The following is a 12,737-nucleotide window of genomic DNA, read 5'->3' as shown; positions in this document are numbered from 1 at the left end:
GGCCAATAAGATAGGCTTGGTTTTTTTTTTGCCTTGAAGGAACTGCAGATTCAGCATATAACCATTATACAATCTTGTTATGCTGCTGCAGATATACTGTAGGGCATTTTTTTTAACCTGCTGAGATCTAAGCAGTCCTCCCATATTTCCCCTTTATATTTTTGTTCTACCAGAGGAATCTCAGTATTGCTGGAGTTAGACAGCCCCGTTTTTACTATAGATTTAAATAAAATATTTATGTAGGTTGTGGGCTAGCCGACTCATACAGGGGAATTCATAGAGTCCAGGACACTCTTCACAATTCTGATGTGCCCTCATATGACAAATGTTGATGCAGTCTACAGATTTGTGTACTTGTCCATGAATTTGGAACACGCACCTCCTGTGGACGCACACTAAGGTCAAAGTGTCCGTACAGATACTTCCCCCCTCAGTGCAGATGCACTTCCTCCCTACTACTGCTGCAGCTGTCACATAGACTGTGCAGCAGTGGGGAATTTTGTATCTGGGGGGGGGTTGAAGGGAGGAAAGTGGAGCCTGAGATGGGGATTCACAGACAAAATGTTCCCCATCAGGTCTGCTCCCCTTGTGATTGACAACGGGCAGTGGGTAGATCCTTATCCAGTAGACAGCCTGCTATTGGCTATAGAATCTGCTCATTGCTTGCTGTCCAGTAGAGCGTGGACCTGATGGGGAACTAGTGTCTTCACTTCCCCATCAGGCTCCACTCGCTGCAGTGTCACCTGTTCTCAGGAGGGATGGGTTAGCGGCAGCAAATATGCCACTCTGCTACATACAGAGACGGGCACTCTGCCTGTCTGTGTACGCCAACTTAAAGTAGGTCTCAATTCCCTCCAGTTTTGTTATCTATGAACTAGAGGTAATTTATTTTTTAATTTGGTGCATTAATAGCACCACTTAGTAAAAGTGGGTGCCATTAAGAACTACCTGAATCTGCTGCAAATGTTGGTAAAGTTCTTAAAATGGGCAGAAGGGATTTGTGAATCTGGCACAGGCCATTTTAAAGGGACATAGCACCAGAAAAGTATAGACAGAACACATTGATAACATTACCCCCCCCAAAAATGATCTAGTTTACAAGTGTATTTTAAAAAAAAAAAAAAAAAAAGCTTTATGTCCGAAGTTTTTTTTTTTTTTTTTTTTGTTTTTCTTTTAATCAAAGCTGGAGTTGTATATTCCAGGATGCACAGCCATATTTGTTCATAATTGAGCTACACCATATTTCATTTTTTTTTTTTTTTTTTTTTTTATTGTGCCATCTCAATGTCTACAGTTCTTTGTTGCTTTACAGTATATTCCAAAAGCTAAAGGGCCCTTTTACACAGGTGATCCAATCACGTTTGCTTGTCCGTTTTCTCTGCGGACCGGATTGGAAGATCAATGCATCTCTATGTGCTGGCGTGTGTAAAAGGACTTGTGTCTGTTTATACCTGCCTACCTCCGGATCTGATCAGGCATGCTAGAAAAAATAAAAATAATGGAGGACAACTGCGTCCTCTTCCGTTTTGGGCGGACCAGATCGGAAGCAGCTGGGGCAGCGGAATTCATTCACTACTGACTGCTCATAGAGCAGGGAGGGGTCTGTCCGTGTCCGCTCTGCATAAAATGAGCAGACACAGACCTGTCATCTGCCTCACTCTGCCCCGATCAGCGGATAGATTCCCTGCTGATTGGAATGGAAGGTGCCCTATGTGAAAAGGTCCAAAAATAAATAGTAGTTGTTCACGTGGTAAAATGTAAATTTCCTAATGTTTCATAATTATCATCCTGTTTAAAAAAAAAAAAAGGCAGTTGTTATTGGCGGTGATTGCGGCATGTGCCTGTACAGTAGCACATTGGGCAATAAAGTGAAGATAAGCGATCTGTTCCTGAGATAATTGTTGCAGTAATAACTAGGAATGCAGGAGCTATTGGAGTAAAATACTACCGGAAAAAAAAAAAATATAATCCTTTTTATTTATGTTTCTCTTTTTAGAATTAAAGCCATCGAGAGTCCAAATAAAGATGACGACACACAGTGGTTGACCTATTGGGTGGTGTATGGGGTCTTCAGCATTATAGAATTCTTCTCTGATATCTTCCTGTCCTGGTTTCCCTTTTATTACATGATCAAGGTAAGTCGGTCCATAGTATAGTGTAAATTCTAACCACTCACTGAAGGCAGTCCTTCTACTTATGCAATGTTTTTCCTCCTCTGTGTTCATTGTTCTATTTAGAAGGTAGTGATGTCTAACCCCCCTCACTGTCCCAGTCTTTAGCCCTTAGATCTGGCGATTGGCAGATGTGTACAGTTTGTGCCCACCAGTATGAATCCTTCTTCATATATTGGTCTCTATTTGTCAGGTGAACAGAATTTCTATTCTAACTGCTGATGAACACACATGCAGGATGGATGCTCTGGTTTAGCCTGCATGTATTCCAAGAAATGAGCACCCCCCCTTCATATGTACTTACATGATTTACTATCGGTGGTTTACTTTTCATTCAGGTCTTTTTCAGCTGATGACTCCTTGGAAACTAAGAAATTTGAATTGTCAAATGAGGAGTGTTTTTACGTTTGTTTGTATTTGCAGCTTGTTCCGGTTCTAAAAGGTTTATTTGCTAATTGCTGGGTTTGAAACAGACAGTATGCTTGAGAACTTCATAACCATGTGCTCACTCCCACAACCCTTGGTAAATATGTATACTTGTATGCCAACCCAGGGTGTGACTGGTAAAGCAACTATATATTTATGCAAATCTGTCTTGGCACCATTTTTTTGTTTTTTCATAAAAAAAAAAAAAAAAAAAAGGCTAATACAAAGTATTGAATATTTATATAGTTACATAGTAGGTGAGGTTGAAAAAAAACACAAGTCCATCAAGTCCAACCTATGTGTGATTATGTGTCAGTATTACATTACATATCCCTGTATATTGCGGTCATTCAGGTGATTATCTAATAGTTTCTTGAAGCTATCAATGCTCCCCGCTGAGACCACCGCCTGTGGAAGGGAATTCCACATCCTTGCCGCTCTTACAGTAAAGAACCCTCTACGTAGTTTAAGGTTAAACCTCTTTTCTTCTAATTGTAATGAGTGGCCACGAGTCTTATTAAACTCTCTTCTGCGAAAAAGTTTTATCCCTATTGTGGGGTCACCAGTACAGTATTTGTAAATTGAAATCATATCCCCTCTCAAGCGTCTCTTCTCCAGAGAGAATAAGTTCAGTGCTCGCAACCTTTCCTCATAACTAAGATCCTCCAGACCCTTTATTAGCTTTGTTGCCCTTCTTTGTACTCGCTCCATTTCCAGTACGTCCCTCCTGAGGACTGGTGCCCAGAACTGGACAGCATACTCCAGGTGTGGGCGGACCAGAGTCTTGTAGAGCGGGAGAATTATCGTTTTATCTCTGCAGTTGATCCCCCTTTTAATGCATGCCAATATTCTGTTTGCTTTATTAGCAGCAGCTTGGCATTGCATGCCATTGCTGAGCCTATCATCCACTAGGACCCCCAGGTCCTTTTCCATCCTAGATTCCCCCAGAGGTTCTCCCCCCAGTGTATAGATTGCATTCATATTTTTGCCACCCAAATGCATTATTTTACATTTTTCTACATTGAACCTCATTTGCCATGTAGTCGCCCACCCCATTAATTTGTTCAGGTCTTTTTGCAAGATTTCCACATCCTGCGGATAAGTTATTGCCCTGCTTAGCTTAGTATCGTCTGCAAATACAGAGATTGAACGGTTTATCCCATCCTCCAGGTCGTTTATGAACAAATTAAATAGGATTGGTCCCAGCACAGAACCCTGGGGAACCCCACTACCCACCCCTGACCATTCTGAGTACTCCCCATTTATCACCACCCTCTGAACACGCCCTTGTAGCCAGTTTTCAATCCATGTACTCACCCTATGGTCCATGCCAACGCACCTTATTTTGTACAGTAAACGTTTATGGGGAACTGTGTCAAATGCTTTTGCAAAATCCAGATACACCACGTCTACGGGCCTTCCTTTATCTAGATGGCAACTCACCTCCTCATAGAAGGTTAATAGATTGGTTTGGCAAGAACGATTCTTCATGAATCCATGCTGATTACTGCTAATGATATCGTTCTTATTACTAAAATCTTGTATATAGTCCCTTATCATCCCCTCCAAGAGTTTACATACTATTGATGTTAGGCTAACTGGTCTGTAATTCCCAGGGATGTTTTTTGGGCCCTTTTTAAATATTGGTGCTACATTGGCTTTTCTCCAATCAGCTGGTACTATTCCAGTCAATAGACTGTAAAAATTAGGAACAACGGTCTGGCAATCACCTGACTGAGTTCCCTAAGTACCCTCGGATGCAAGCCATCTGGTCCCGGTGATTTATTAATGTTAAGTTTCTCAAGTCTAATTTTAATTCCGTCCTCTGTTAACCATGTAGGTGCTTCCTGTGTTGTGTCATGAGGATAAACACTGCAGTTTTGGTTACTGAAGCCCCCGATTCACTCGTGAAGACTGAGGAGAAGAATAAATTCAATACCTTTGCCATCTCCCCATCCTTTGTAACCAGATGTCCTTCCTCATTCTTTATGGGGCCAATATGGTCTGTCCTCCCTTTTTTACTGTTTACATACTTAAAGAATTTCTTGGGATTTTTTTTGCTCTCCTCCGCTATGTGTCTTTCATGTTCTATCTTAGCCATCCTAATTGCACCCTTACATTTCTTATTGCATTCTTTATAAATTCTGAATGCTGTGGATGATCCCTCAACCTTGTATTTTTTGAAGGCCTTCTCCTTTGCTTTTATATGCATTTTTACATTGGAGTTAAGCCATCCAGGATGTTTGTTCGCTCTTTTAAATTTATTACCCAATGGGATACATTGGCTAATGCCCTTATTTAATATGCTCTTAAAGCAAACCCATCTCTCCTCCGTTTTCTTTGTTCCTAATATTTTATCCCAATTTATGCCTTTTAGCAAGGTTTGTAGTTTAGGGAAGTTGGCTCTTTTGAAATTCAGTGTCTTTGTGTTCCCTTCATGTCTCCTATTTGTGTGATTTATACTGAAACTAATTGACCTGTGATCACTGTTACCTAAATTGCCCCGTATTTCCACATCTGTTATCAGGTCTGTATTGTTGGTAATCAGTAGATCTAGTAATGTTTTATTTCTAGTTGGTGCGTCTACCATCTGACCCATAAAATTGTCCTGCAAGACACTAAGGAACTGGCGAGCCTTAAATGAATGCGCGGTTCCCTCCGCCCAATCTATGTCTGGATAATTAAAATCCCCCATTATGATAACACTTCCCATCCTTGCTGCTAATCCAATTTGTGATAGGAGATCCGTCTCCACTTCCTCCCTCAGGTTAGGGGGCCTATAGCATACTCCCAGTATTATTTTCCCCTTAGCTTCATCCCTTTGGAGCTCTACCCATAAAGATTCAACCTCCTCCCTAGCCCCCTCAGTGATGTCATCTCTCACATTCACTTGTACATTATTCTTGAGATATAGGCATACCCCTCCCCCTTTTTTACCCTCTCTGTCCTTGCGGTATAGGGTATACCCTTGAATGTTTGCCAGCCAATCATGAGAGCTGTTGAACCAGGTCTCTGAAATTCCCACAAAATCCAAATCCTCCTTGTACAACAGTATCTCTAGTTCACCCATCTTGTCCGCCAGGCTCCTGGCATTGGTGAACATGCCACATAGTTTAGACCGGTCGCATATTGTCCTCGTATTGGGTGTTTCAAGATTGCAACTTGGACTTGCTACTATACTCACCTTGTGTTTTTGTGCTTTGGTTAACCTACCACTAATGCCCCCAATACTACCCTCTGGAATATCTTCCGTGCTGGCTATCACTGTCTCTGGACCCTCCCCCCCCATCGCCTAGTTTAAAAACCCCTCTAACTTTTTGGCCATCTTCATTCCCAGCAGATCTGCACCCTCCTCATTTAGGTGCAGTCCGTCCCTTCTATAGTACCGGTTACCGACTGAGAAGTCGGCCCAGTCCTCCAGGAACCCAAACCTCTCCTTACTACACCAGCTCTTGAGCCACTAGTTTACTTCCCTAATCTCCCTCTGCCTCTCTGGTGTGGCTCGATGTACCGGTAGTATTCCTGAGAACACTACCTTGGAGGTCCTTTTCCTCAATTTAGCTCCTAAGTCCCTAAAATCGTTCTTTAGGACACTCCATCTGCCTCTGACTTTGTCATTGGTGCCAACGTGCACCATGACAGCCGGGTCTTCCCCAGCCCCTCCCAGTAATCTGTCCACAAGATCCGTGATGTGCCGAACTCCTCTTTTACCTCTGTGGTTTCCATGTCTTGCCTGAACATAATGTTTGTGAACCATGCATTTTGCGACTTTGGATTTTTCAGTGTGTTTTTATTTATTGTTAATTTTTATTTTTAATTGGAACTGTAAAATGAAACGAATAGTGAAACATATTTTATGAACAACATATGAGCTTGGAACATTGGTTTTGTTAATTGTAGTTGAACGCAATTGGGCCCCAAGAGGTGTGTGCTAGTTGAACAAGGAATTAGGCAATGTGTGAAAGATAGAGGTAAAATGGGTAGGAAGTTGAAGGAAAGGCTGTCGAAAGAAAAGCCAGAAGTCTGGTAATATAGCAAGGCTTGGAGTAGCCCTTTAAAGGTCTTTATAGCAAACCTGTACTTAAAATACAAACCCTAATCTAACCCACCTTCTCTCCTGTGAATTGGGTACCTACCAGTTTCTAATCTCATTCATCACATGGCAATGCAATAGATAAGGTTATCCATCACTGACACACTCCCCAATGTTATCCTCCAAAAGGTCATGAGCAGCTCCCATCCTTGCAAAGTATTATCGTTTCTTAATTATATGGCTGTCCTCTTTAAATTGAATCTTGCAGGTTGTCACCATAAATATAAACACAGCTTGTGGATTTTTTTTTTGTTAAAAGTTTGGGTTTTCAAAAAAAAAAGTCTATTTCCCTAGATGGATGCAGCATTGATCCGGTACTGCATGTGTTGCCGAACGTCTCTACACTGAGAACTGAGCAATCAAGCACCACTAATCCCTCAGTTCTCCCCTCCGCTCTGAGCAGAGAGCTGTAACTGTCGGTCACTTGCTCTGCCCCTCCAGCGCTCACTGGAGCGCCGGGCTGTGGAGGGTGCTGGAGCAGCTGGCTTAGTCTCTCCAGTGGCAGGCTTGGAGGCTGAGCCAGCTGCATGTCCATGCTTCTGGATGGATCCCGACATCAAAGTTGGAAATGATCCAGTACCTGGACCAGCTGAGTGATGTCAGTGGACAATGGACTTTAGCAGACCACTGTCTGCTGAAAACAGGTCACAGGAATGCAGAACGCTCTGCACTCCTGTGATCCATAGGAGAAGTAGGGCCAAAATAGCTTTGGCCATACTTTTTTCAGATCTAATCCAGTTATAGCTGAAATCCAGCATTACCTTCTGTCTTGCACAATTATAGAGGACACTCTCCTGTACTGACATTGATTGATTTCACTGCACACCATGAGCTTCTAAGTGTGCGTTGGAAGCTGCACTAAGTCAGATAGAGCCTGCCTCGTTTTCTGGCTGGAGGACATCCAGCATACTCCAACATGTTCCTCCCCAGCCTTCTTGTCCCTGACCTGCTCCTTTCATTAATTTAGATTTTGGTTCTCTCAATCGAGGAGGCTCAGCATGACATGTGGGTTTTGCCCAGGGCAGTCTGTTTGCAAATGCACCCTCCAGACTGACATCCAAGCATTAAAATTGTTCTAAAACCTTCTGTGCTGCAGCTCCCCCTCCCCCCCAGACCTCCCATATTTCTTACCTGAGCCCGATCTGATCCAGCAATGTGCACAAGAGCAGCAGCCGCGGTCTCCCTCATTGGGCGGACTGATAGCAGCAGGAGCCATTGGTTCTTGCTGCTGTCAATCAAATGCTGTGATACAGGAGTTGAGAGCGGGGCCAAGTCCTGTTGTCTGTGTCAATGGATGCAGCAGCAGGGCTCTAGAGCGACCATGCAAGGGTGCCCTCATAGAAAGTGGCCTTCCCTGAGGGCAGGGGTCTGGAGCGCCAGTGGGGGACCCCAGAAGAAGAGACTGGGGCTGCTCTGTGCAAAACAATTGCACAGAGCATATAAATATAAATAAATATAAATTTAATAAAAAACAAACAAAAAAACCCCCAAGGCTTTAATGTAACTTTTTTTAATTTTTTTTTTTTTTTTTGCATAACACCTCCCAAAATCCAGTTCACTGCTTGATTCAGGGCTTGGGTCTCTACAGAGGAGTACTGAGGCAGGATGCTGTGATGACAGCACCCAACTAGCCCCTCCCACCAGCCATGATCTGTCTGCATTGCATTGATGTTATGGATGTAAATGCAATGAATGATGTGTTGTTTCCTGTTTACAGAGTGGATTCCTGCTGTGGTGCATGTCTCCCAGCCCACATAACGGTGCTGACCTGCTTTACAAAAAAATTATCCGTCCATTCTTCCTCAGACATGAGGGTCAAATGGATCGCCTGGTGAAGGACATTAAAGACAAGGCTTCCGAGACTGCAGACACAATTGGGAAGGAAGGTAATAGAAGTTCTTTTTTTAGATCTAGATGGTATGTCTTTAGTCTCCCTCACTACAAGAGACTCTTATAATGGATTGTGTGTGTGTGTGTGTGCGCCTATAGAGCTCTACCTTGCAAGGGATAAAAAAAGCTTTCCTTTACAATACTCTAAAACAAATAAACATTTGAAACTGCAGAGGAATCATAGTGTTGTTTTTAATAGAGACTTTGAAGGCATTAAAGTGGTTTGTAAAGGCTAAAGGTTTTTACTTTAATGTATTCTGTGCATTAAGGTCAAATGTTTTAGCTGCAGCTCCCCCCCCCCCCCCCCCCCCCACCATTTCCCCCTAAATACTTACCTGAGCCGATCTCGGTCCAGCACTGTGCACGGGAGCAATACCATATCATCTCTCTCTCTCTCTCTCTCTCTCTCTCTCTCTCTCTCTCTCTCTCTCTCTCTCTCTCTCTCTCTCTCTCTCTCTCTCTGTGAGAGCAGCGGGGGGCCATTTTGTCCTGCTGCTGTCAATAAAATCCAGTGACAAGGGAGCAGGGGGAGGTGATGAGTCACATTATGTGTGTCAATAGACGCGCACACATGCAGGAGTGAGCCCACACAAGTACCCCCCATTCCCAGCAAGCTGCTTGCTGGGGGGTACTGGAAGGCGGGGGGAGTAGCCAGGAGAGCTGGCAGGGCATTTGAGAAGAGGCAGATCGAGGTTGTGCTGTGCAAAACCATTACACAGAGCAGGTAAGTATAACATGTTTATTTTAGGACTCATGCCCACGGGCATTTTAAAAAACGAGCTGTAAAGCTAGTACTGACGCCAGGAAAAAAAGCGGCGTTAAAAACGCAATTTTATCCGCGTTTTGCATTGGCGTCAATGTGCGTTTAGCCACGCTAGCTTTTAGCCGCATTGCTCTGTCTCTATTCAAAATCAGTGGTTCCCTATGGGAGCCCATTGATTTGAATAGAAGTCACACCAGAAGTCGGATCAAGATGATCTGACTTGCGGTGCGACTTGTGTGCTGAGAATCTTAAATGGGGAACCCCGCCAAAATTTAGCGTGCAGTCCCCCCCCCCTGGAATTAGTACCAGACCCTTATCTGAGCACGCAGCCTGGCAAGGTCAGGAAGGGGGGGGGCGCGCGAGTGAGCTCCCACCCCTCCTGGACCATACCATACCACATACCCTCAACATGGGGAGTTGGTGCTTTGGTGCAGGGGGGCCCTGAGCCCAAAGCACCCCCCACCGCAAAGCACTCCATACTCATTCACCTAGAGTGGGGGCCCCCTTGTTAAAGGGGGCTTCCAGATTCCGATAAGTCCCCGTCCGCAGACCCCGACAACTACCGGGCAAGGGTTGTCGGGAAGTGGCCCTTGTCCTCATGAAAATGGGGACAAGGTGCTTTGGGGTGGGGGGCTCAGGGCCCCCCTGCTCCAAAGTGCGCCCCCCCCCCCCCTTTCCTGACCTGCCGGGCTGCATGCTCGGATAAGGGTCTGGTATGGATCTTGAGGGGCGCGACCTCATGCCAAATTTTGGTGGGGTTCCCCTTCAAGATTCTCATCACACAAGTCGCACCACAAGTCGGATCATGTTGATCTAACTTCTGGTGCGACTTCAATTCAAATCAATGGGCTCCCATAGGGAACAGAGAAACACCGGACGAGGCTTAGCGCTGTGTATAAATCTGGCGTTTTTACAGCTCTAGCGCTGGAGCCTCAGAACGCACTGGTCCTGGGTTTTTTTTCTGGAGCTTAAAAACGCCTATGCCATTTACAGCTCCTAAACGCCTTGGTGGGCATGAGGCCATAGGCTAACATGGAGAGGTGTTTTTAAGCTGTGAAAAACGCTCCTAAAAGCAACTGTAAAAATGTCAGTGGGCATGAGGCTTTAATATACAGCGCCTTGAAAAAATATTCATACCCCCTTGAAATTTTCCACATTTTGTCATGTTACAACCAAAAACGTAAATGTATTTTTTGGGGATTTTCTGTGATAGACCAACACAAAGTGCCACATAATTGTGAAGTTGAAGAAAAATTATAAATGGTTTTCAATTTTTTTTTACAAATATGTGAAAAGTGTGACATGCATTTGTATTCAATACATATACACACACACACACACACAGTTTTTTGTATTTGTTACCCAGTTTTGTGTCATTTACCTCTGTAGAAGACGACAAATGTGTTTTGCTTTATGGAAAAAAAAAAAAAAAAAAATTCACTGCTTTTGTTGATCTCAGGCCATTCAGCATACGTCCCTATGTTTGGAGTATTGTTCATGGTAATGTGGTAAAGTAATTAAGGGTCCTCCATTTTATGTGGATTCTGCATGACTTCTATTTATTCTTTGTTGTTGATTCGCATTCGCCTCAGCATTACCTTAAAATAAATACATACATGTGTTTGTGCATACTTAATGTAGTAGATTGAATCTATTCAGTCTGTTTTCGGGATGGGGGAAGGAATCATGCAGAGCTTCCCTTTTTCTCTCATTGTAAGCATCCCGCAGATTCATCTAGAGTCCTCATCGCTAAACCTGGCCACAACCGCAATTCCCAGTTTGAGAATTCTTTTTGGCTGTGAATGATCTAATGATGCCAGTGTCACTGAAGGATGCCACAAAGATGCTTCTGCAGCACAACACTTTTAGTAGGTTTTTCCTTCATTGAAAGGGATCCATCCCATAAGACAAGGCCATACTAAACCTCTCACAAAAATGTCATACATTGCAGCTAACCAATGTTTAGATGTGGTGGTTGCATTCGACTCCTTTTTCACCTGATGATCCGGCCAGTAAGTGTTGTTTTTCAACTTTCTTTAGTAGACCAAGCTTTCCACCCAAAGTGACAAACTGTTGCTGTAACTGCTTAAAAAGGGTTAGCTGTGCTTGAAGCTGCGTATAAGATTCTTTTTAGGTGGTAGTGGGTTCCTTCTTGGGTCACCCATTCTTACCTGGGAGTAGTGACAGATGCTTTCGTAACTGTGGACAAAGGGGAGATGGTGGGGGCAGCAAAACAGCAAAAGTGTTGGTTGAAAACTGACCACGCTGGGAAGGATATGCTCTCATGCCTAGCGTGGCAGGAACACCTGGTATTTCACACAAATAAAGCAATGCAAAGAAAATCGATTACTTTTTAACACTAGTACATGGTACAGCAGGCACATATCAGGAATATGAAATGTTTGGGTAACATTCTTCAAGTGTGTAAGTAACACATGCTTTGGACTTTTATGATTTTTATTTATTTTTTTATTTTTTAAATTGCTAAAATATATATATATTTTTTCTATTTTTACAGCTAAACGGGCTACTGTGAACTTGCTTGGTGATGAGAAGAAGAGCACCTAACTGGATATGTGAAGTGGTTCCCTATAAGCCTCTGTGTTACATGGGACAAAGCTATGGCCTACACTCCTCTGGCAAGGGGGTCTGGAACACTGGCTGACCATTCACTGGCGAGCTCAGAGTTTCAGCCCTCGCTGCTGCTGAGAGCTATTAATATTGTTGCCTTGAAATCAGTTTTTTGATATGAAGATTGTGTGTTTCAGTAGTTGTACTATTTTTGTTGTTGTCAATAGAGAAGGTAAGCATTTTTATTTAAGAGGCATCAAGTGTCCAGAGCTTAAAAAAGATAAATATCAGTATGGGAAAAGCTTTTAAATGTATTATTGTCCTGTATTTAATGGACCTCAATAAACAACGTGGCCATACTGAGTACCTTGTCACCCTGTGTGTTATATGTATTCATATATGCATTTGTTGATCAGGATGTTGGAATTCTTAAAAGGTTTGTTAATGTATCAGAAAACCCTTTCAAGGGATGTGTATGTACAGACATTTTTAATTTTTTTTTTGTGCTTCTTCTTGAGCCACTCCTTTGTCATGGCCGTGTATTTTGGGTCATTGTCATGCTGGAATGCCCATCCACGACCCATTTTCAATGTCCTGGTGGAAGGAAGGAGGTTCTTTACCCAATATTTGACGGTACATGGCCCCTTCCATCATTCCTTTGATGTGGTGAAGTTGTCCTGTCCCCTTAGCAGAAAAACACCCCCAAAGCATAATGTTTCCACCTCTGTTTGACGGTGGGGGTGGTGTTCTTGGGATCATAGGCAGCATTCCTCCTCCTCCTCCCAAACATGGCAAGTTGAGTTGATGCCAAAGAGCTTGATTT

The 12,737-nt window shown here is 43.3% G+C and overlaps 1 protein-coding gene across 2 annotated transcripts in view; it reads left to right on the top strand.

Moving 5' to 3' along the window:
• The window catches only part of REEP5 (receptor accessory protein 5), a 72,646-nt gene extending 60,369 nt beyond the window's left edge, over positions 1–12,277 (top strand). For both annotated transcript variants that reach the window (XM_073624621.1, XM_073624622.1), the window contains exons 3-5: positions 1,997–2,135; positions 8,408–8,576; positions 11,862–12,277. In XM_073624621.1, the coding sequence (XP_073480722.1) occupies positions 1,997–2,135; positions 8,408–8,576; positions 11,862–11,911 (358 nt within the window). In that variant the 3' untranslated portion in view covers positions 11,912–12,277. The remainder of the gene's footprint in view (positions 1–1,996; positions 2,136–8,407; positions 8,577–11,861) is intronic.
• The last annotated feature ends 460 nt before the right edge of the window (positions 12,278–12,737 follow it).

The sequence above is a fragment of the Aquarana catesbeiana genome, linkage group LG01, assembly GCF_042186555.1.
Source record: "Aquarana catesbeiana isolate 2022-GZ linkage group LG01, ASM4218655v1, whole genome shotgun sequence".
NCBI classification, from domain to species: Eukaryota; Metazoa; Chordata; class Amphibia; order Anura; family Ranidae; genus Aquarana; species Aquarana catesbeiana.
This window is presented reverse-complemented; position numbering and strand designations above follow the sequence as displayed.